Raw genomic sequence first — 24,291 nt, forward strand, 5'->3', positions numbered from 1 at the left:
ATTCACAGCAAATGCTTGTCTTGAACTTCTCTTCTCCCTGAAGCCCTTGGTGGACCATCTCGTTCCTCCCCTGACAAGTTCAGTCTCCCCTTGGTGGCAAGGTTTGAATTTAGATGCTGACACTTACCAGCTGTGTGATCTTGGGCTGGTTATTTAACCTCTCTGTGTCACTCCTCAGCTGTGAAATGGAGATAATAATAGCCATTTCACAGGGTGAGATGGTGGAGGTTTACAGGGAGGACGCAAAATACTTAAGTAGTATCTGGCACCTTGGAAAAGTGCCCTAAATGCTCATCAGTTTTATTATCCCAGCAGATGTCAGATTTGTATTGGACATTCTTACCACCCCGTTCCTGGCCTGGCAGCCTTCTCTGCCATATACATTTAAGGTTCTTGTAAGCATCCGTTTTCATCCTCTACCTGTTGCACTGTGTGGGGAGAGCTGATAGCATGACAGCCGATGTAAATTATCCTCTGGCCCGTGGGTGCCAGTTGGCAACACTGTAGTGGCCACACGACGGAGAAGTGGGGGCCAGGGCAGGAATGGGGTGGAAAGGAGGGACAAAGTCCCGGTGCCTGCAGAAGGAAGAGAGGGTAGGAAGGGTGATAAGATGATTCAGTTCAAATCAACTAACACATGTTGAGCGACACTGTTGGATGCACAGCACCGCACTTGTGTCTGTGGGGTGTGTGTGTGTGTGTGTGCACGTGCGTGGGCGAACACACACACACACACACACACAAGCACTCACATGCATAAGCCTGTGCAGGGAGAGGTATAGAAATGTTTAAAAACACAGTGTCTCTGTCTCAAGAAGCTTGCAATCTAATTGAAAGGCTAAGACAAGTAGCCAAAAAATTTAGTTTAGTTCAGACTATGACATGTGAAAAGATAAGAACAAATGAGGGGCCAAGAAGGACACCCAGTCGTATGGGGAGTATTGGAGATGGTTTCCTGATGAGGGTGGCACCTGAAATGGCACCTAAAACAGTAGGAGGCATTGCCCCATTCATTCCTTCACTCAGTAAAACTTTATTGAGTGCCTACTTTGTGTCAGGCGCTGTTCTAGGTCCTGGGGAAGCAATGGCAAACAAAATGGACACAGTTCTTGGTGGTAGCATGGAGAAGGGCATTTGGGACATGCGAAATAAGAAAAACAAAGGGACAGAGGCAGGAAAATGTAAGTTGGAGCATGGCTGGGACAACGGGGAAGAAGCAGCAGCTGGGAAGGCAGTTGGAAGCATGCGTGGGAGGGTTCAAATGCCAGGCAGTGAGCTTGAACTTCATTCGGGGAGGATGTGCATGTCTATAGAAACATGAGGAAGTCAAGCAGGGCAGAGCTGGGACTGAGCAAACCTGATCCACAGGAGCAAGCAGAGAAGGATCGGGGAGGGGAGGGGAGGGACGTATCAGAGCCTCCCAATCTCGGGGCTACCGACTGCCAGTGAGGGCACAGACACAGGAGGTGGCCGAGGGGGCCGCCGCCAAGGAAGAGGCAAGCCAGGGAGAAGCAGAAGATTTGGTGTCAGGCCGTGTCACCAGCCTGCCTTTTATAGGTTGTGTTAGCCAGGCTGTTACTTAACCTCTGGGACTCTGTTTCCCCATCAATGAAACCAACCAAAAAAACAAACACCACCGGAGAGTTGTTCTGAGAAATAAAAATAAACTGCATGGTTTTAGACCCTGAGTAAATAGTAATTACCGGGCACTGCATGGATGAAATAAGTAAGGCATTCACTCGTTTAACTTTTCTTGCCCATGGCCTTATTTGCCTACGGCAGTGTTGGAGCAGATCCTGTAGACAAACGGGTGATCTTGCCCCCACCCTTGGTGACGCTGAAGGGTCAAATGTCTTTACAGAGTAGGGAATGGGTGTTGTTGCTTAATGGGTATATAGGGTTTCAGTTTTGCAAGGTGAAAAGAATTTTGGAGATGGATGGTGGTGATATTTGCATAATAATGAGAATGTACCTAACACTACTGAACTGCGCACTTAACAAAGGTTAAGGTGGTAATGTCATGTTATATGTATTTTAACCACGATTGAAAAAAAAATAAAAAATAATAAACGAGGGCAGGTGTAAGAGGAGATAACATTTTTTTTTTAAGTCTTTATTTACAGTTCCAAGTCTTTGTGACCAGGAATATGGTGGGAATCAGCAGAGACATAGGATAATCTAGATGATTCCATTTGGGGGGTAGATGGAGAGCTGGGTGGGTTTGGACACACTGAGCTTGAAGTACCAGCCAGACACTGTGTTGAAGCCATCCTGCCAGCCAAAAGAAATGTGAAGCAGGAGGCTGGCACAGAAGATGCACATATGGGGACCATCGGGGCTGAGTGGGGTTGACACGGAGGAAACAGATGTCTCAGAGCTCCATGGAGGACAGCGGAGAGAAGGTGAGAAGACAGCGGCTTTTCTCATGTCAAATAATGGGGATATCCAGGAAAAGCAAACCAAACAGTGGTCTCAGTTAAAGCCAGGCCTCAGGGGGCAGGAGGATGAGAAGGACAAGCACAAGGGGGAAGGAAGGTTCTAGGCCTCTGAGGCAACACCAGGGCCGCACAGCTGCTGTGTGTGCAGCCTGTCACCTAGTCTACCGCCCACGCACCATACTTCCGCGGCTCTACCCCGTCGCCTCCCCCCATGGCTTGCCATTGTTTCCATCACCTCTTCAGACCCCTCCTGTCCCCATGCCTTCTGCTTCCCCCGAACCTCAACCCTGCTTTCTTCCTCAAAATGGCGGTTCACACCTCTCAGCTTCTCCCTGCCCAGCCTTTCAACTCTAGCTCCACGCCTCATTCTCTGGAGATAATTTCACCAGTACAGGAAAAAGTGCAAATACAAAGGTCATGACATACTATTCTTTTATTAAATAAGTGACCACAGTTAAAAAGAATGGTGACGGTCAGTGCTAAAGAGAGAATGAGGGAATGGGAATCCTCATATATGTAGGTGGCAAGGTAAACTTGGTGTAACCATCTTGGAGATTAATTTGATGATATTTATTTTTTAAAAATTTAAGCGTATTCTCTTTGACTCTGCAATCCCACTTTTCAGCACAGAAGTTTGGAAATCTATCTAGGATGTTTATTGCAGCATGCTGAACGTTGCATCAGCAGGGAATTGTGGAATATATTATGGGACATCCATTCAAAGAATTCTGATCAATCAATCCCTGATAAATCTGCATTTCTTGGCCCAGAGAGACTCTATGGTACAGACCAATATACAGAGGATAAGTCTACATAATAAACGCACACAAATACCCATACATCTACCTAGATATATACAGATGTCTGTTGAAAAATAGAAAAAAAAATCAGGAAAAACATGCACCTGCCAATACTGATTATCTCAAGGGGATAAGATTTCTTAGACACAGGAAAAGAAAGGGGTAGAAATTTCACCTCTGTATATAATGTCTTTTACAAGTGGCAAAATTTGAGGGCGGGTGATTTTTCTTTTATGTATTTATCAGTATTTTTCACATAAAGTAAATTTAAAATGTAAATTGAAAAATATTCTCGGTAGAGGCACTCTCATGAGCACAGTTTATTCTTTGATATCAGGCAAAGACGGAGGTTTCTGACAAGCCAATGGATTGCCTGCAACTGGGTCACCTGATAACCCCCATCCAATCAGAAGCGGGTCGGGAGCAGGTGTTCCTGTCCGTAGCCATAGCTGGACTGTGGGGAGGGCGGTTTCGCTCGGAGGGGTCTGTGGAAATGCAGATGTCAGCACGGAAATACCTAGTACTTCCCACCTCAGCCCAGGACATCAACTGGGGAAATATGTATATTTCAGGGACATGTAGGGAGAAGAAAATTGGAGGGAGGTTAAAAGAAAACTAAAACAGTGCAATGCAGAGAGGGAAAGGAGCCAGTAGAGGGAAGAAATTAAATAAGAGACACGAGCAAGCTATTCCTTGAATAAGCATTTACCAAATGACTACTATGTGTGGGTGTCATTCCAGTGCTGGGCATAGGGCACTGAACAAGTACGATCCTTATTTTTATAGAGTTCGTATTCTCTTGGGAGGGAGGTTTGAAGGTGGGGGTAGAAACTGACACTAGAAGTTAGGAGTCAGTTTAGCTGCAAATGGCAGAAGACCTGACATAACGATAGCTTTAGCAAGTTACAGCCTAATTTCTCGGTCACATAAAAGTCCAGAGGGACATGACCCAGGGCTGGTAGGGCCACACCATAATGCCATCAAAGATGCAGGAGCCTAGTATCTTGGTGCTCTGGTGTCCTAAGTATGAGGCTTTCACCTCAGAGTCCAACGTGGCTGCCTAAGTCCTAGCAATTGCATTCACATCCCAGCCAACAAGAAGAAGGAAAGAGAATAAAAAGAGTGCTTCTCCTCCTTCTAAAGATACCTCTACTTATATTTGATTGACCAGAACTGAGACACATAGCTATGCCTCACTGCCAGGGATACTGGGATATGTGGTCTTGTTCTGACTGACCACATACCTGGCTAAAATTTGGGGTTCTGCTGCTAAAGAACAAAGAAAGAATGAATGGCAGGAGGTACCTGCTTGTCTCTGCCACAGGAAGAAGTCAGAAAATGAGCCAACAAAAATATCACAGGGAATAAATGGTTTGATGAGCAAAGTCCTGTGGAAAGAAACAAGATGAGGCTATTTGAGGTGGGAGTGGCCAGGTGAAGTCTCTCCACAGAGGTGAGATTTTAGTGAGATCTGAACAACAGGAAGAGCCAGCCAGCCATGGAAAAATCTGGGGGAAGAACATTCCAGGCAGAGGAAGAGAGCAAGGTGGAAATGAATGAAATGGAATGCAACGGTCGCCATGATTGTGCACACAAACAGACACAGGGTTACGTCTGAGGGGTTCCAAGAGCGGCGGGAACACTAGTGGGGCTTATTAGTGCTCTTTCTTACAGACATTGTGTGCACATGCATTTGTGTGTGTGTGTGTGTGTGAGAGAGAGAGAGAGAGAGAGAGAAACAGACAGCAGAGGCACTCTCTCTTACTCAGGTGCATGTTTGTCTGTGCCAGACTTTCCAGATTCAAAGTCTCGAGTGGATGAACAATTTGGAGGGCCAGAGATGGCAATCTAATCCAAACCCATCATGATAATAATTATAATAAAGTTTCTGCTACTCAGAGCTATGTTCCCTCTTCCTTGTCAACACCCACTGGAATCCGCGATGTCTTTGCTGAGTGGGGAACTCGGGCTGTTGGCGTCAATGACACTGCAGCATTTCTGTGCAATCAGATGCAACACGTTCTGCTTACGGCCTCTCTTTGGTCTCGCGGCCCCCTCCCTGTGCATCCAGACCTGGCCTATTGTTCTGGTCCCAAAGCAGCTTGGCCAGAAGATGGAAGCCATTAAGAATTGCACATTCATTCCATTCAGGTTCAGGCGATGCCCAATTCCAATGAAGCCAAATTATTTTGCTGTTACTATGTAATTTAATTCTCGCAGCATCCTAGGAATTGGGCGAATAGATGTTGTTCCCGCGATACCGGTGGAAAAAAGAATTGAAACACAGGAAAGTAATTGATTGACCTAAGGTGAAGAAGCAGGCTGACTGCATCTCAAGACTCTCTCCCTTCGTTGTAAGTGCTTTGTCTGCTGGACCACATGGCCTCCTGACTGAGGTGGCTCCTATTTGAGCCACAGATCGCTAACATAAAACAGCCAAGGGATGCTTGCTCTGTTGCCTGCCGGGGCGACATGTGCTGCTCTTTGGAAGCCAACACAAAATCATGGCATGGAAAGGGTTACGCGCTTAGACCTGGGGATTTCTGATTTATACAGGAGAACAGCAACATTCAAAAGAGCATTTCTGCCAAGTGCTCTATTTTGAGGCAATCCCGCAGTGTAGCTCCTATCCTAGTTGTGGCCAGGTCAAAGGCAGCGGGAAGGGAGGAAGCCGAAGGGTCCCGTTAAAATCTTGGCTGGTCGGGGGAGCAAAAGAATGCCTGTTACCTCGCTGGGCATGTGAAATTTTATCCAAAGGATTAAAGGATATGGATGTGAAGTAGGGACTCGTGAGTTTCTTTCAATTACCTTTCTCAAAGTTACTCCAGGCTGCGTGCTCCTCTTTGACCGCTAACAAAAGGGGATCGTGCTTGAATTCCTTCCAGGGTCTGGGTTCGTTTGGTTTTTTTCCACCCCCGAAGCGAACATTCTGCTCTCAGCTACACAGGTGCACAGCACAGCACCGTGATATCTCATAAAACCAGCTCCAGCCAAGGCGCTCACAGACACAATGGCTGAATTTATGAGGCACACGTCAGCAGGGGGCAGGGCTGGCTCAGGGGGACAGATTAAGGGGCTCCTCGCTTCTATGTTACCAGGTCAAATTAAGTGCTGGCCAGGTGTCCCTACAACACACTCCCCACTAATAAACGGGGGTCTAGTATGAAAAATGGTCCCAAGACCTTGAATCAACTTTCATCGTAGACAGCAATCTCATCAAGGGTGTGAATCTGCCAAAATATCAAGACGGTCTCAGCAAGAACTCGGGTTCAATCTAGCTTTAATGGCCGGCACCTTTCGAGGTTAGGCAGCAAATACAGTGGGGGCTGGATGTTTTCTTTGCCTGAGACTCCGCTTAGAATTTTATCACAAAGGCCAAAGCCCCAAGGGCGTAACTGCAGGCGTGTGTCTAGCATGAGGATGAGTTAGCTTGGGGACAGGGAGACCCAGGCTCAAGTCTCAAGTTTCCTACCTTCGTTTTGTGGCCTAGGCAAATCTCTCTCTTCTCTGTCACACAGGCTATTTCCCACCCCTTTGCACTGGTGAGGATCGGATGAGATGGTGTATATATAGTCGTTCGCTTGCAGTAAATGCTCAATAGGTGTAGACACTAGCAGTGTTAGGTGTGAAAAGGAGCGCGTTGTATGACAATTGGGCTTTTTCCAAGCAGTTTTTATGGAAGAAGATCAGATCAGAGTAAGTTGAAGTCACAGGATCATTTCCAGGCCCTCACTGGCTCTCAGGAGGACACCCCTCTGTGATTCCGTCTCCTCTGGCAGCTGCCTCCCTTAATAGACTCGTCCCCTCCCCATTCAGGCCCTGGTGCTCCTGCTAAGGCTCTCAGCTGTGCGTCAGCTGGGCCAGCGACTTCTAGAGCTGGCTCTCTCCACAGAGCCTCACAAGATGAAGCTCTGTTTCCTGGCTCTGTCTCCATTCAGGGCCATTGCCGGATAAAAAGTACAATCACTGAATCAACGGTGGCCTGGCATGGAGCGCTATCTGTGCACACGGTACGGATAGCCATGACACGTACCTGGCATTCTCCTGGGGACAGCAGGCAGCCAAGGCCTAGACACTTTCCCTAGGAAAGCCCTGGACGTGTTAATAACTTGGAAGGAGAAAAGCCTCACAAGAAGGTGCACATGATAAATGGTTTATTACATCAAGGACCCATTAGAAAAATTAATTAGAAGGTAAAAGAGAATGGAAGAAAGAGATGTGGCAGCTCCCTCTGGCCCAGTCACTTTCTCTCGGATCCAAGAAGCTGTGGGATGTGATTTAACATGATACATTAAGGCGTCACTTGGGTTCATACGTCGCCGTGCAACTCAGCGGCGGTGTGCCGGGTGGTGTGAGGTTACCTGCGGCAAACACGCATCTTTGTACCAGAATAAGGCGGAACCTACTGTGCCCATGAAGGACTGGGGGCTTCCCCCGCTCCCTCCTGGAGATGCGGCCTGATGCCGCTAGGTGGGCCGGCCAAGGGGAGAGAAGTCCCTGTGTGAGCTGACCCTGCTTCTTAGCTCACCTCTTGCAAAGGATCGTGTTGCAAATAAAATGCCTCGGAAGCATTGTTCTGCAAAGTGGCTTTCGTCCCTTGTCCGCCTGGGAAAAATAAACTGTGGAGTCCGAGTACAGTTCTGGTTACCCTCCTGTCTAAGGAGAGGGCTTTCGTGGTTTCCTCAGCCTGACTGGTTGCCTGCTTTGGACCACACTTTCTGGAACCTTCTCAGTTCTGGACTTCACAGAGCAGGGGTGTGTGCCTTCGGGGAGAACACCCGGACATATTCGGACCCACTTTCTAAATATATTGCAGAAGAGCTGACAAAGGTGACGTCTTCCCGAATGCAATTGAGAAAGAAGTCAGCGGAACCTTCCCATGCCTTCTTTGCCCTGTCTCTCATGGCGTTGCGCACAATGTCTCACGTGCCACAAGTAGATCAAAAGCACGGAGAAGCAGAATCAGGCCGCCGATTGCTGGAACCCCTACGTGACGGTTGTTGGAGTCAATCTGCGGAAGAAAGAAAGCGTTTCCGTGCATACGTTTTACGGGAGATTCAAAGATACTCAGGCGTTGGGGCCAAACGGACCTGATTTCAAATCCAAACTCTGCAACTTTCTACCCCGTGACCTTGGGCAAGACACGTTTCTTTGCTGGGCCTCCATTTCGTCATTTCTAACTCGGAGAAAGTCACTCTAGTGTCATGTGGCTGCTGTTCAGATGAAATGAAACGCTGTGACTGACTGGCCTTCAATGGAAGGTGTTCGTACACGTGAGCTCCTCTTTCCCCGCCTTTCTGTTTTAAATCTGTTTCCATGCTGCATGCAATTAAAAGTTTACGATGTTCTAAAACTGATTTTCCAATTTAGGGGCAGTAAATTGTAAGTCGCTGCTATTTTCCTGAAATGACATTCTTTAGATTAGAGTCTGCTGGGTTTCTTTTCAATTGCATTAAATTCTATCCACTGCATTTCTAATAAGACACCAGCGTGTCTGCGAAGGATGCAAGATGGCTGATTCTGACTATGAAAGCGACCTACGGGAATATTAGCACCCCAGACCATCGTCCACTCGCTTGTCCCCAATGGGGACGTCGCCAGAGAACGTGTCAGGCGCCTTTGAATGTGACACCACTGTGCTCATTGATTCTATTCGCCCAGGCTTGTACAAACTTTCAGAGACACTGAAATGAGTGCATTTTCGTTAAATTGTGATGGGATGTACTGATGTGCTCTTCGTGGCTCCCAAGTGGGAGTCGCTCTCTTACTAAGACCATTAGTGTCTGCCCCACCAAGGCCAGCGTCACCATCCCACATACTAGGGTCCTGTCCACAGACGGGGAGGAAGAAAGCTGGCTCGTGAAGGTCTGCTCCATAAAAAAGACTTGTTTGCTTTAGACTGGTCAGGAAGAGCCAGTCAAGGGCTGGAGCCCAGGGGGTGGGGAAGAGCCTCATCCTCCTGGCACCCATACCCTGCTGATGATCCCCACCCAGCCAAATGTCCCTCACCTCTGAAAACTAGCTGTCTGGGCAAAGACTTTTCTGGGCTACATCTTTGTTAGATGGTAAAGCTTTCTATCCCGCGTAAAAGCCAATTACTGTAGGGAAGGCAAATAAGCCCCGAGCACCTGTTTAATTTAGATTCTTTTCCCAAATACTCTAATTAACCCCGAGGAAGCCTGCTTTGAACAATTGACTTCCTTTGCACAGCTGTCAGATCCTTCCACCTGAAATCCTCACGCCCTCTGAAGCCCCCCTGCCTCCCTCAAGTGTCCTTCTTTTCAGGGTCTGAGGGTGGCACGGGGTCCACCATGCCCATTTAGGGGTACAAAAGACAAGCACAAGCTTACTTAGGCCTGAAGCAACCCAACCGCTCAGCATGTCAGGCCAAAGCAGAGAGGAAAAGAGGGAGAACAGCCCAGCTGAGCGCCTAGAAACACACCCTCGGGCTACAGGGGCGCAGGCAGCTTCCAAGCCACACATGGGGGTGCCAGGTTGTCTCATGGGCCTGCTGGTGCCTTCCGGAAAGCTGGTCTCTGTGGGTGAGGAGGTTTCCCCGCGTCTTTTCTGCTTCCTGAGGCCAGGTGCAGGTGCTGGATAGCAGGAAGAGGGCAGCTCCATCTGAGGCCACCGTCTGTGGCACGAGGAGCCACCCCAGCCTGCCTGCTCATTCAGCCATCGCTGGACTGGCTGGGCCCAGCTGTGGGGAAGGGTCGGGCCAGAAATAGAAAAGAGGGTGCAGAGCATATGAACTCAGAGGGAAGGAGACTCTGAGAGCTTGTACAAAATCCCTCAGGCAGGAAAAAAGGCAAAAATGAAAGAAAGCACATTCAGGCAGTGCTTGCACAGGAAGAAAGTCGGTTCTCTGATGCCCTGCAGATTTCAGGGACTTTGAATGTACCGACAGGGAGGGTGAAAGGCTGAACCCCATGAAGGGCAAATGTGTTCTCACGGAGGCCTGAAGGCTTTCTCTGAAAGGAGGTGCCCTTGCCCAAGGGAGGGGGCAGGCTTCAACGGGGGAATGGTCAGAAATGTTTCCTCCTCAGAGCAGAACTGACTCCAGGTGGTCGTGGCTTGGCTAGCCGTGGGATGTTTCTGGATGTCTGCCTGCGCGTCCTGCATAGCGTTCTGAATGTGTGTGAACAGTTATGCAAAATTCTCCCCTTTTCTGGCCCAAAGCGAGGAAATGTTTAGGACGAACTTCCTAATAGTAGAAAGGGCTTTTATTCAGAAGCCAGTAGAACTTACAAATGACCAAGAGCAGAGCAGGCTTAAGTCATGTGGTTGAATGGAAAGAACTGGGGTTTAGAGTCAGATTAGACTGAGTTCAAGGATACCCCCCAGCATAGGGTGGGAGCTCGGGTACACCATTCAGCTTCACTGGGCCTCCATTTCCTCACCTGCACCAGGTGAGTAAGAATACCTCTTCTCTTAAGAGTGGCTGGGATATGGAGTCACGACACCCGGGGGCCTTTATAAAATACTGATGTCCAGACATTCCGATTTCATCAGTCTGGGGTGTGGCCTGGGCAGCAAGATTTTAAAGGCCCCATCAAGTGATTCAGATGTGCCGTCAAGTTTGGGAATCGCTAGCCTAGAAAGTACTAAGTGATCAGCAAATGTTTGCCGTCTCCAGGACCAGCTACATAATCTGTGGCGCCCGCTGTTTGGAAATTTTTCATAATTTCAAGATGGCGAGAGTAGAGCATTAAATCAAGCCCAACCCTTGTTTTCTGCCTTCTGCTCACTTCCAGGGGGATGATTCCCCACACTAAATTATAAAGGAAAAGAAGTCACGTGATGGGCAAAGGGAACGAGAAATGAGGCGATCCAAAGTAGTTGTGGGGGGAGTCTCTTGCTAGCAGGGTTGACAGGATATTTTCTTCAAGAGCCTGGGACCTGTACAGAAGGAAGCACCCTGGTTGTGGGGTCCTGAGGACGATACTGAGAAGGCTTTCTACAAACCTAAGTGGAGAGCTCATTCCCACCTCCTCACCAGCTCGTACGTGTCCATCCATGGCAACACGAGACATCACGGCACCAAAGCAGGGATTCAAAGCAGGAAGAGTGTTCGTGTGGGAGATCATTTCTGTGATATCAAGACACGGGCCTTATAGGAAAGGCAGTGCAGCGATGAAAAGAAATTTTGCAAGAAGGATGGGACACACTGCATCTCTAGAGAGAAGCCAGGCAAAAATGATGTCGTGGAAAATTAAACCCTTTGGACCAGCCATCCAGCATGCCCTTTGGGTGGCATCACTCATTTTGGGGTGCTGATGCTGGCTTCCCCTCCTCAACCTTTTCAAGGGTACCCGAGACTCCATTAGGGACCCTTGATGCTTTAATGCTGTTTTACTAGAACAGGGAGGCGGCAAGGAGGGAAGGGAAGCAAAAGGGGAAGAAAGGCTGGTGTGCGTGATCTCCTCCTTGGAAAACTCCCCCTGGATCCTGGGGCCGATTCTTCCCCCAGCCCTGGGACGCAGTGATTTAGTGAAAGGCACTTGTGGCAACAAGTCACAGGCTCTGTGAAAACATCAGAAATGGGCTAATCCTGCAGAGAATTTACAGCCGTCTGGTCCCCACTCCACTGTCTGGTCTGGGTCCTTAGGCAGGTTCACACAAAAGGTTCAGTGATTTCCACTCAGTCAACAGAAACTCAGAGCATCTGTGCCTGGGCCCAGCTGGTGGCTTGAGCCCGATGCGAGGCTGTCAATCGCAGAGTCAGAGGAAACAGTTTGGGGAACGTTGATTAAAAAACAATCAGGGGCAATGAAAAATCTGGGGATTCTTCCCAGATTCAAAATGGGAAGAGGAAAATGTGTGGCTCTGAAGACGCTCTGTGGACATTTCATCGGCCATGAGGACACTCAGCTTGGACACTGAGGGATTCCGCCCTCCGGGCCTCTGGCTTTCATCTTACCGCTTTGGGATTCGGAAGAGAACAAAGCAAACTTTTTCCAGCCCCTGCCCCTGGTCCCAGGCTTTATGCTCAGCCAGTTGTTCACCCCTGTGAGGGTTGGTCCTGCCTTTATAAAAAAAAAAAAAAATGGGGATAATCAGAGGGTTGGTCCATGAGTTAAACGAGATGATGCATCTATCTCAGCACTTCCTGAGAGCATAGAGAGAGGGCTCAGCAAATGCGAGCTCTTTAGGTATCTAAGTATCATCCCCACAGAGAACCCGGAAGGGCAGGACTGTTATTCTCCCCACTTGAAAATGAGAAAAGTATGACTTAAGAGAGGTTAAATAACTTGGGGTGCCTGGCGGGGGGAGGGCTCAGTTGGCTAAGCATCCGACTCTTGATTTTGGCTCAGGTCATGATCTCACAGTGCTTGGGTTCGAGCCCGTGTGGGGCTACTGTGCAGAGCCTGCTTGAGATTCTCTCTCTCTCCCACATTGTCTCCCTCTCTCTCTGCCCACCCCCCCTACTCTATCTCTTTCTCAAAATAAATAAAATTTAAAGAAAGAGAGAGAGAGAGAGAGGTTAAATAACTTAAATCAGTTAGTGGAAGTTCCAAGATCAGATCCCAGGTACATCTGAGCCTTGGGGACACCAAAGACCTCCACGAGCACAGCGGTCCACCAACTATGATTTCCACCCGAGGCTCACCCTACCCAGTTCTGAGGTCGTATGTGTCAACTTGAAGATCTAAGAAATCTCAAGGCTAGACAGAAGAAGGAAGATGGAATAAAAAGAAAGGAGGAAAAATACCTGAGACGGATGATCTCACTAATCGGCAAATTTAAAAAGAAATAGGAAAAGAAAGGGACAATTTTGCTCTCTGTGGCAGCAGTGGGGGCCGTGGTGATGAGACGGCGGTGGGCATGGCCAGTTCGAGGAGTGACCTTCGGCGGGATTTCCAGGATGGTTGCTGGACTCTGATGCCAGATCCGAGCTGGCCGGCCGACCTGGAGAAGCTTTCTCAGTTCCAGCAAAGGCAGGCCCCGAATTCTATCCTTGGCCTGGGCGCAAAGTCAACGGACCCTGGGCCGAGGGGCCATGTGCAGGCTTCCATGCTGGGCTCTGAATCCTTGCAGGCCAGGAAAGGAGAGAGGGAACGACATTTCAAGTGCGTGCACACAGCACTGAGCTATGTGCTCTAGGCCAGGATGGCGACCACTGCCGAAGGGGCTGGGCCGCAGCACAGTGGCTCAAAGAATGATGGAGTGGCCTTTAATTGTTTATACTCCGCAACCTGGGTAGTGTTGGCAACAAAGCAAGAATGGAGAGGCTGCTGGCAGCCGAATGACAGGCTGGAGAGGAAGCCTCCACCCACCTAAATGGTTAAATGGCCAGTTTGCCAAGGCCACTGAGCAAAGTGTTACCTCACCACGGGGCAGATTAAAATATGCATTTTCTCCTAATTGAGCACAGTGAAATCAGCCGGCGGTCCTGTCACAAGTGCGGGAATGAATTGTCACAGCACGAAACACGCTACTCGACAGAGCATCTATTATATGGGGGAAAAAAGCCACATAAACTTCCTTCACGTTGGAATTTCAACGGGTTTGAAATTTGTCCAGGGGGCTTGGAGAAGCCTATGTGAAATGGTCACCCAGCCATCCTAATCTTCTAGAACGGCAGCTCATGATCTAGTGATAGCATCTGGGGCCTAGAGCATACCAACATGGCAAGGTCTAGTTTGCAAATTGGGCAAGACAGCTAAAAACTCTTTGTACCGATTGTCTTTTTTTTTTTAAAAAAAAATGTTTTATATACTTATATGGTTAAGTATATATTAGGGCAAATGTATATAAGGCAAATCCTATTTTTCTACCGCTTCCCATTACAAAATTAAAAAGTGTGTCCTTATAAGAGAACAGAAAATCCCATGACGGAATAAGTCCATTCTATCCACAAATCTGGTATAGTACTGGACAGAGCCTCTTAGAGCAAAGACCAGCGTGAATCTCTCCCTTACACAGATCCCTGGGGGATGCTAGTGACACACTGACATGAAAGCTTTCACATCAGGCTCATTTCTGAGCCACCACTGGCTGGTGTTAGTTATGAGACATGTCAAGCTAAGTTGATGTCAACACTCTGGAACAGACAGAACCTATGTTCTCCGTTTTTAACTTCGCAGTCCTTGATATTTTTAGCACATCGATAGTACATTTTGGTTTAAATATCCCTCATTTCAGGGACGCCTGGGTGGCTCAGTCGGTTGAGCGTCCGACTTCAGCTCAGGTCATGATCTCGCAGTCCGTGAGTTCGAGGCCCACGTCGGGCTCTGTGCCCACAGCTCAGAGCCTGGAGCCTGCTTCAGATTCTGTGTCTCCCTCTCTCTCCGCCCCTCCCCTGCCCATGCTCTGTCTCTCTCTGTCTCAAAAATAAATAAAAACATTAAAAACAAATGAAAAATAAATAAATAAATATCCCCCATTTCAGATTGTTTACAGACGCTTCACCGTCCTGATCTCCTTCAACTTCTCTCTTCCACGGAGGCATCCAAGTGAACTCAACGACAGGGCCCTTGTGGCCCAAGACCTTATTTCAAACAGGTAGCAAACACCCCTGTGATTGGCACCTGCTGAGCTCAAGGCTACCTGAAACCCGCTGTTGTTTTCACATTGCGTCTCAGTAATGGATTCTGTGTACCTAAATGCAGGACTTTGCATTTATTTTTATTAGCTTCCTTGTTATGGTTTGAACTATGTTTTATCCCATTGAGGACATTTTGAATCCTGATTATGTCATCAATAAACTAACTGTTTCTCCCACTGGTAGGCTATATCTATGGACTGGATAAGCATTTCTTCTTTGCGTTCAACCAAGTCAACGAGAAAATATTCACCGGGTTCAACCACAGAGCCTGTGACATCTTCTAGAAACTTCTCCATGTCTGTCAGAATTCTCTGGATTCACCATGTCAGCCATTTGCTGGAACCTCTTTCTAGAATATAAGCTTCGTGGAGTCAGGGACTGTGGCCACTCAGTAAATACTAGTGAGTTAATGCAATGGAAAAATTTTGAGTTCTGTTTATTCTTTTATTAAGAAGGACAATCAGGGTGGCTGGCTGGCTCTGTTGGTAGAACATGTGATTCATGATCTCAGGGTCATGAGTTCAGGCCCCACTCTGGGCATAGAAGCTTACTTTTAAAAAAATGTAGAAGGGAAGCTATACATTAGCCTAAGACTTAGGCATGATTACAGGTGACCATATAGAAAATCTTGTGTTTAGGATCCTAATACAATGTGTGACACAGAAAACATAGCCCATATGTAGAAATGCAAATATAGTATCTTTTCCTGGAGACACAACGGACTATAGTGACTTCTTCTTTGGTTCTAAAAAGTGATTGGAGATAAAAATAGACTAATTAGCCTTAATTAACACATTTGCTTATTCTTCTTCCCTGCTGGTGACATTAGCTTATGTTCAGTCTTCGGTAGCAACACTCACATCTTGTTGGTGAAGGCTAAAGTCAGAGGCAGGAGATGTGGGTAAAGAACCTGACATCCACTGACCCACTCAAGGTCCTCGGGAGGTTGCTTGTGGCCTTGAAGGTTCCAGTTATGAAGAGTCTGGCAACTGGGTTGCCTGAAGTCGGCAGACGGGGGAGGCCAGCAGCAAGGGTGGGCCGCATGGGTCCCTCAGCGTGGAGTCTTCTTATCCCTGGCCGCTGCGGCCCTAATCCTAATGTTACCTGATTTCCAGAAACTTCTTCTTTGCCCTGCCCTGTAGTGAAATACCAGTGTAGTACTGGGAGACTGACCGCAGTAACAGAGACAGAAAAAATTAGCAACGACGGACATTAATTGGCTGCTGACAGCGTGTATGTGCATTATCATAGTTGATCCTCACAAGAGCCTAGGCTCTACCTCTAACGGAGGTTGAGTTATTGTCCCCTTCGTGGAGGGGGAAATTGAAGCTTAGGGTGTGGGGGTCACTTGGCCGAAATCATGAAGCCGAGAGGTAGTAGCCTGACTCCAGAGGGCTTGCGCCTGACCACTAGGCCACAGTGCCTTCCTCGTCATTCTACACTGGGTGCCGTTTGGTTAAATTTAATCCCACAAGTAATACCTGAGCTCCCATCACATGTAGGCACTATGTGAGGTGGCATAGACATTTCCGGTCAAAAGGCAAAATTCCCAGCTGGTGGATCTTACAGCCCCCGGAACTAGGTTTTGCTGTGGTAACAACCTCAAAACCAAAGCTGGTTGACCAAAACCAAAGCTGGTTTCTCAGTCATGCTACATGTCCAAGGCGGATCAACTAGGGTCTCTGCTCACTATGATCACTCGAGGACATGGGCTAATGAGGCAGCTCCCACCTGGAACACTGAGGTCTCCCAGGAGAGGAGAAGAGACAAACATGGAGGGCTCATGCCAGGCTCATCCCAGAAGGGACACACATTCCTCCCACTCCCTACACATCGTCTAGGACACATCGATGGCTCCACATACTCAAAGAGGGACTCGGTAATCTGATCCCATGACAATGACCACCACAAGGAGACGAAGACTAGCAGCCTCACAAGGCAGAATGTGGTACGTCGTAAGCTGCGTGCCATAGGTCAGAAGGGCCTGGAAAATGATTCCCTTGTGGGATCAGGAAAGGCTTCGTGGAAGAAGGATGGGCTTTACAAGGTACGTGAGACCACGGTAGGCAAAGATCGGGGTGTGGTGGGGTGAGGACCTGGGTGGAGATAAGAGTAAGAGTAGAGGCTCAAAGTGGGGAAGGGGTGGTCACTGAAGGAATAATAATACCTTCTAGAGCACAGAGTGCAGGTGGTGCATAACAAGGGCAAAGTGGAAGGCTGGACTGAGGCTGCGTCGAGAAATCTGTTGTCAATTTGATGGCCCATGGAAAGCCCTGGAAGGGGCAGCTGTGACACGATCAGAGCCATGCTTTAGGAAGTTTCTTCAGACAGCAGTGGCACAGAGGGGAGTTTGAAGTTACGGCCTCAGGGGCAGGGAAGAGGCTGTTGTATTCCCTCAGATGAGAGAGGAGAAGGGCCAGGGGGAGGGGGCCAATGAGAATGGAAAGTAAAGGAAGGGTGGAAATAAAACCCCCCAGAACCACAGACTCAGACAGGCGATCAGGCTAAATAATCAAATGTAATCAGGAGGGTTGGGAAAGGGGGGGAGGGAGGGAGGGAGGGGGAGGGAGAAGGGGGAAAATGCCCTGATTTCAAGCCTGCATAAGTTCTTGGATGACATCAGTGGCCTTTCTTGAGAAGCCACAAGTGGCATCTAGCAAGGTCAAATCAAGTCTTACTTCTATGAAAAAACAGATGCCCCATAGATATCGTACTAGGCAAGAGCTTGTTGCTAAATCTATCAAATATTCTCCTCTCCCAAGAACATTTGAATTAAGTCACTACCTCCTAAGTGTGCCGTAGGATTTGTGTGCTAACCCTTACACATTGGCGTGACCACGGAAAAATCTTTGACAACCTGTAGCTGGTGTGAAAATACGCTTCGTGTCTTCTTTAGACTTAGAAGCATACATATTTTATGAAAAGATTTTTAAAAACATCAAGGAGAGCCCGTGTGTCAGCGTGTTCATTCTATATGCATGAACAAGAATTCAATTCAGGAAACCTGAGACAGGTTATAGGGGATTTTTGCAGAGTCAGCATGGTGTTATACACCGATCACTATCATGAAGTCCAAGGCCTAATTAACCCTACTTAGATGGAAGCACAATCAAAATCCACCGAGGCTATTTTAACTCGAGGTAATTTTAACTTCAATCCAGTCTTGCACACATCAGAGCAGCTCAGTGAATACCCCCATCTAATCTGCCTCGCACAGCAGGTGTATCTGTGAAGGCTTAGAATCTGCTTTCCAGTGAATATAAAGCTTTGGTTTTATAATGAATCATATGCATCAGTAAACTTACTTTAATGTCTTCGTGCTGTTGTCTTACAATTAGATCAGGAATGCCAGACAGTTTGGTAAACAGGAAAATGCAAAGTCTGGAAATAGGATTCAGCTTTTTGTTGGGATTTTTTTTCACATGTTTGGAAAGCATATTGATTCCATAAGGAAGGAGCAGGATCTTGGAACTTGAGTCCTAGATGCCACATAAGGTCTTGCTACTCGGGTGTGGTCTGTGGCCCGGCAGCAACAGCATGACCTGGGGCTTGTTAGAACTGCACCTTCTCGGGCCCCACCTCAGCCCTACTGAATCAGAAGCAGCATTTTAACAAGATGGTGGGGGGAATCTGTGTGCTCGCCTGAAGTCTGAGAAGCACTGAGATAAGGGACCCAACACAGTGGACTAAAGACATTTAAGTGACACATGACCTGCAACGAGCCAGAATCTACATCAGTTTCAGCCACACCTCTGGATTTCTGTAAATCCCAGAGCATTCAGCTCGTATCATTACGGCATTGCTCTCTTTCCACTGGAATTTCTTTGACAAAATTATCGCTATCTGATACCTGCTCTCCCGGTGGAATGAGAAGACGCAATTCGTTTCAGAAGGTTGACAATTTTTTCCATGAATACACATTTTGTCTCCTTAGTTCCATTGTAGGCTCTTTGAAAGCAAAGCCAATTTAGTCTTCCTAGACTAGTTTTCTAGACTAGAAGATCCTTCTAGTATTCTGCTAGAGTCCTTCTATTTCAAAGTGGTTGGAGGTTGTCTAGTCTACTTAGCACTTCTCAGCCTTATAAAAAGAAGTTTGTTGGGGCGCCTGGGTGGCGCAGTCGGTTAAGCGTCCGACTTCAGCCAGGTCACGATCTCACGGTCCGTGAGTTCGAGCCCCGCGTCAGGCTCTGGGCTGACAGCTCGGAGCCTGGAGCCTCTTTCCGATTCTGTGTCTCCCTCTCTCTCTGCCCCTCCCCCGTTCATGCTCTGTCTCTCTCTGTCCCAAAAATAAAAAAAATAAAAAAAAAAAATTAAAAAAAAAAAAAAAAAAAAGAAGTTTGTTTATTTACTTGTTTGGTTATTTATTTAGAGAGTGAGAGAGGAAGGGGCAGAGAGATAAGGAGAGAGCCAAAGTAGGCTCCATACTCAGCACAGAGCCCAACGTGGGGCTCGATCCCATGCCCATGAGATCATGACCTGAGCCGAAATCAAGAATCAGATGCTTAAGCAACCGAGCCACCCAGGTGCCCCAGCACTCCTCAGCCTTTTGAAACGTACGCTCCTTTTTGAAAACTGTGAAGGTTCCATGTCCTAATGTTCAGTGAAAAAAAGTAAAGTCCAAAAGAGTATTTGGAGTATGCTACCTTTCATGTAAAAAGAGAGAATATAGGAAAATACCCAGCCACGTGCTCATTTGCACAAAGGAAATGCAGAGAGGGTTAGCCAGAAACGAAGGGTATGGGCTACTACCTACAGCAGGTGAGTGGACAGGAGTGGAGAGAAGAGGAAAACAGAAGAGAGGAGGAAAGAGCCATCCTTCTATGAGTACATCTTATGTACAGTTTGACTTAAGCATCAAAGTAATGCTTCACATATCCCAAATAAATAAATAATTCAAAGCAATCAGGATGTGTGTTGGGGGGGGGCAAATGGAATACAAATACTAAAACTAAATCTAGCTCTATTGCGAATGAACTACATTAAAGGGATGGGGAAGAAAATAACTAAACAACTGTGGAAAACAGTGTCCTGACTGGCTACTGTAAGGCTAAAGACAAGCAGCATAAATGCTGTGAGGTGGTTAGCAAACATGTTTCTCACAGGACTATCAGCTAGCAAGTCTGGAACTAATCTATGTAGATAATAGAACTAATAAATAGGTAAATTCATCTTAGAATTTGAGAGCAGCAGTTTCCACCATAGAAGAAAGATGTTACAGGTAAGAAAAGGGATAAGTATAAAATGATCCCTATGATATTAGTTTTAAATCATATTCATATCTATCTATCTATCTATCTATCTATCTATATCTGTCTCTCTTTATATGTATATGTATCTACACACACATATATGTGTATATATATGTATATACATATGCATGTGTGTATATATGTATATACATATATGTGTGTATATACATATATATATATATGAAGGCCTAAAGGCATTACCACCCAGGAGCAATGAACACACCTACAACATAGCTATCTGGGTATCTACACAGCGCTGGCCAATAAAAAGAACCAGAGCTTTTGGAGAAGTGGCCAATTCTGAGCCAGGACATGGAAAATACAAGATGAGTCTGGAACATCTTCTAATGCCAGAAAACAAGAAAATGCCCCCCAAAAGACGAGAACCTGTTCAAAGAAGACAGCAATGAACCTGGAAGCACCAAAGCTGAAACAATCTAGCAAGAAAATATAGTATAGATTCTAACCTAAAATAAAGTAAATGTCCATAAATGATAGATAGATAGATAGACAGATAGATAGATAGACAGATAAATAGATAGACAGACAGACAGATAGATAGATAAGTAAACACCAAAAACAGATAAACAATTGTGATCAAATGCCTATAACATAAAGATTGCCATGGTAACCATAAAGATTGCCATGGTAACCATTGTTAAGAGTACAGGGTTTTCTGGCGTTAAGTACATTTACATTGTTGCACAACCATCACCACCACCATCTCCAGATCTCTTTGCATCTTGCAAAACTGAAACTCTGCACCCATTCAACAACGATGTCTCGTTCTCCTCTGGGAACCACCATTCTACCTTTGTGTCCATGAACTTGACCACTCACATTTTGACTACTGGGTCTTTCACACGAGGGGCATCGTAGAGCGCTTGTCCTTTTGTGACTGGCTCATTTCACTCAACATAGGGGCCTCAGGATTCATCCATGGCACAGCAGGTGTCAGAATTCCCTTCCTGTTAAGGCCATTGTCTGGACACCACATTTTGTTCATCCATTCATCCATCAGTGGACACTTTGTGGCTTCCGTCCCTTGGCTATTGTGAATAATGCTAAGAACATGTGATATGCTGCTTTTATATTTACATACTCTTCACTCAATTATCAGAGTCCTACAGCATCTCTGGAAAATCAGTATTATTATTACTTTCTTGCTTATCAGACGAGGACAAAGGGGCTCAGAGTATCATGGTCACTGCATGGCAGAGCAGGGTTTCGAATGCAGGTGTAACAAACCAACAGTCCCTGAATTCAGTTCCACTGATTAAACATGGGAAACCGCATATATCTTTCATTTGCTTTTGAAAAAGGAATACTGGCTAGAAGAATATCCTCCCTGGGAATTTACTGGATAATAGAGAGAGATTAAACTGTCCTAGGTTTTCAAAATAATGAGAGTACTACCATTCTAGGTTTCCAAAACAATTTGAATCACTTTTAGGGGTCCAGAGTTAATTTAGCTCTTTTTCCCCGTGAAATGTTCTTTTGTCTTCTGGAAGCTCCTGAAGCCTGGAATGAGAAGGTGAGGAGGGCGACGCATCTCCCAAAGTGACGGATTCTAATGAGGATTCTCTGTCTGTCCTGTTATATTCCCTCCTTCCCTTAGAGACCAGGGGATCTGACCCCTGCAGGGACCTGGCTGGACTGGGGGTTGAGGGGAGAGTGACAGGGAGTCTTGAGCTTGGGTGCAGTCAACGAGGACAACACTGTTTTCTGGGGTAAATGGTACCCAGAACCACCCCACTATGCCTGGCCCTCAGGAAAAGCTGTCCCTAGCCCTGCTGAAAGGCGCCAAAACATTAACTGCCTGTAATTTTGACATGGCAGATATTTAATAAGGAACAAATTAGCACTTGGGTCTTTTTTTCCTGAGACAATCCAATTTCTATGCCAGGCACCAACTTCTATATTTCAAAATGCATTTTTGAAGGTTAATTAGAGAAGCGGCAGAGATAGTGTTTTCCAAGAGGGATTTTTCTGGTTCCTTCTAGGTCTACGGATGGCAGAAAAAATAACTTTCCGACACTGTAAATTGAGTATGTGAAGCTGTGAAAATAAACCCATCTCATTAGTCATCATGTCAATTATAGTATCTAAGGAACAATTTTGTAGCAATAGCATATTTATTTGATGTTGTGAAAGCTACCTGGGCCCACTGTTAGAATGGTATTTGCTCTTAATGCTCCGAGTACCTCTTTAACAAAATGGCACTCCATAAAAATTTAGTGTGTTCCTACTGTAATTAAATGGCCCTAGTCATTTTTGCATTTATGATATAAACTATAATGGCTGTAAAACCCCGCAATTAACTTTCCTTGCGCCAACATTTCATACTTGAGAAATTCTCATTACAAATTTCATTACTGATTCACTTATCTGTAATTTGTCCTATGTAACCTAAAGAATATTAACAAATTTAGAGTCACTTTTGCTCTATTAAAAACTAAATATAAAAGTCTTTCACCTAGCAAGTCAATCTTGATATTTCAACGGGCCCCGAAATGGTTCAAGTGCGGTGGTGAGGACGGGAAGGGGAAGAGATCATCTGTCTGGAGAAAGGGGAGCGAATGTGGCGGGAAATCAGTGGGTGTCATTGAGCTCACCCGCCTTCTCAGCGAGAGGCACAAAGGCTCTTGGGCAAGGCCAGGGGAGCAGGGGACAGCGCATGTGGAGAAGTGACAGGGGACGTCAATGAAGGCCCGGGGTTTCCTAGGCCGGGGCCTGAGGCTTCTCTCACTTTTGCTTCCAGTCTCTCTCCCCTGTGCTCCTCTCACTCTTGGGGGTCAGGGCTGGCTGGAGCCACCCTTGCACGGTTGTACCTGGCTTTTCTGCTTTGGTAGGAAGTCTCTCGGAGGAATTTGGTTGTTACCAATGGCAACGTGGAAAAAGAGTTCAACGGGAGAGGGAAAGCGAGCGTCCCCGACTGGAGAATACTTACATTGCAATTTGCCTTCTCCCCTGGCACAGATCGCCTTGTGGTGAAATTTGGAGAAAATTTCTGCCTCTTCTAAACCCCCTCCCCGACTCTTTAAGGCAGAAACGAATATACACCCACATTTAAGTGCAAGTCATCTGACCTGGTGTCATGAGACCTGAATTCTAGTCTTCACTCTGTCCCGACCTTGCAGGGTGACTGGGGCAGGTTTTGTAACCTGTCTGGGTCCCAGCCGCTGCACTGGGAAAGGAAGGGGCTTCTAGAATGGTCACTGAGAACACAGGGAACACCGAGAACATAGGGAACATAGGAAGCTACCGAACAGTTCATTTCCTAGTAGATAAAACCAAGGGCCTCTCTTCATGCAACAAAAGCCACCTTAGCCCCTGGGTTCCCCTAACAACGATCTCCACGAGGAAGAGCCTGAGTAAATATTTTCCCCCAAGAACACCCTATCTCGGCATTTCCCTGCCTGCCATAACTGCATTCATTTTATTCTAGTTTGTAATTAACTTTTACACAATTAAATTGGAGATAGAAAATTACTGTCCCAACATAAATAATCCTGCTGCTGGATGCGGCAGTGTTAACACAATCAACAATACGATTCATAAATGAAAGAAATGTTGTCATACTTATTACTTCTGTGTGCTCCATCTTTTATAGAATATTACAGTGTAAATTGAAATTTTATATGATTTAATAAACCTCAAAAAGATATTATGGCCAAGTAACCACATAACTGTAACAAATTGTCCTCCTCCCTCATTACAGAGCTCTCTCCTCACACGGGGCTCAGCCTCATTATCAGAGCGGTGTCTTTGACAACCCGGAGCCCATTAAAAACACCTTGAAGAAAGGATACCCCACACCGTGGTGCTTCAAAATCTATACCGGGCTGCAATCCTTAAGGGTGGCGTTACAAAATGAGGAAGCAGTTCCTTCATTTTTCATCCCAGGGAATCAAGCAACAGACGGGTTATCTGGGCCCCGAAGCCAGCCGCCCACCCCCACACATCTAAGTGACCCAGGCCAAGTTCCGCATCGCCACAAAGACTCTGAAGTCAAATAATCGAAACAGCAGTGGAGGAGGGGGGGTACTGCCCCTCCAAATCTTTAGCTGCTTTTATAGGGTTACTGGTTTAGGTTTAAAGTTGCTTTGTTTTCAGGGCACCAGAGCTCCCATTTGCCACCGATTGCCATTTTTCAAAGGTTTCTGGCTCACCCAGGAATTCCTTAGGGTGGTAGCAAGAAGAAAGGGTGGACAGAATAGACCTGCAGTGGAAGTCCAACCCCACCCCGCGCTCTC

The 24,291-nt window shown here is 46.7% G+C and overlaps 2 protein-coding genes across 2 annotated transcripts in view; one reads left to right on the plus strand and one right to left on the minus strand.

The window, feature by feature from the left end:
- Positions 1–24,291, minus strand: part of SKAP2 (src kinase associated phosphoprotein 2) — a 238,658-nt gene that overhangs the window by 13,118 nt on the left and 201,249 nt on the right. The window lies entirely within an intron of this gene.
- On the plus strand, positions 15,109–24,054 carry LOC145712973 (putative uncharacterized protein C7orf71). Its single transcript, XM_081790733.1, has 3 exons — positions 15,109–15,177; positions 16,699–16,874; positions 23,757–24,054. Exons 1-3 carry the CDS (start codon positions 15,109–15,111, stop codon positions 24,052–24,054), a joined length of 543 nt encoding a protein of 180 aa, XP_081646859.1.

This window comes from Panthera onca, chromosome A2, assembly GCF_046562875.1.
Source record: "Panthera onca isolate mPanOnc1 chromosome A2, mPanOnc1 haplotype 2, whole genome shotgun sequence".
Lineage (NCBI taxonomy): Eukaryota > Metazoa > Chordata > Mammalia > Carnivora > Felidae > Panthera > Panthera onca.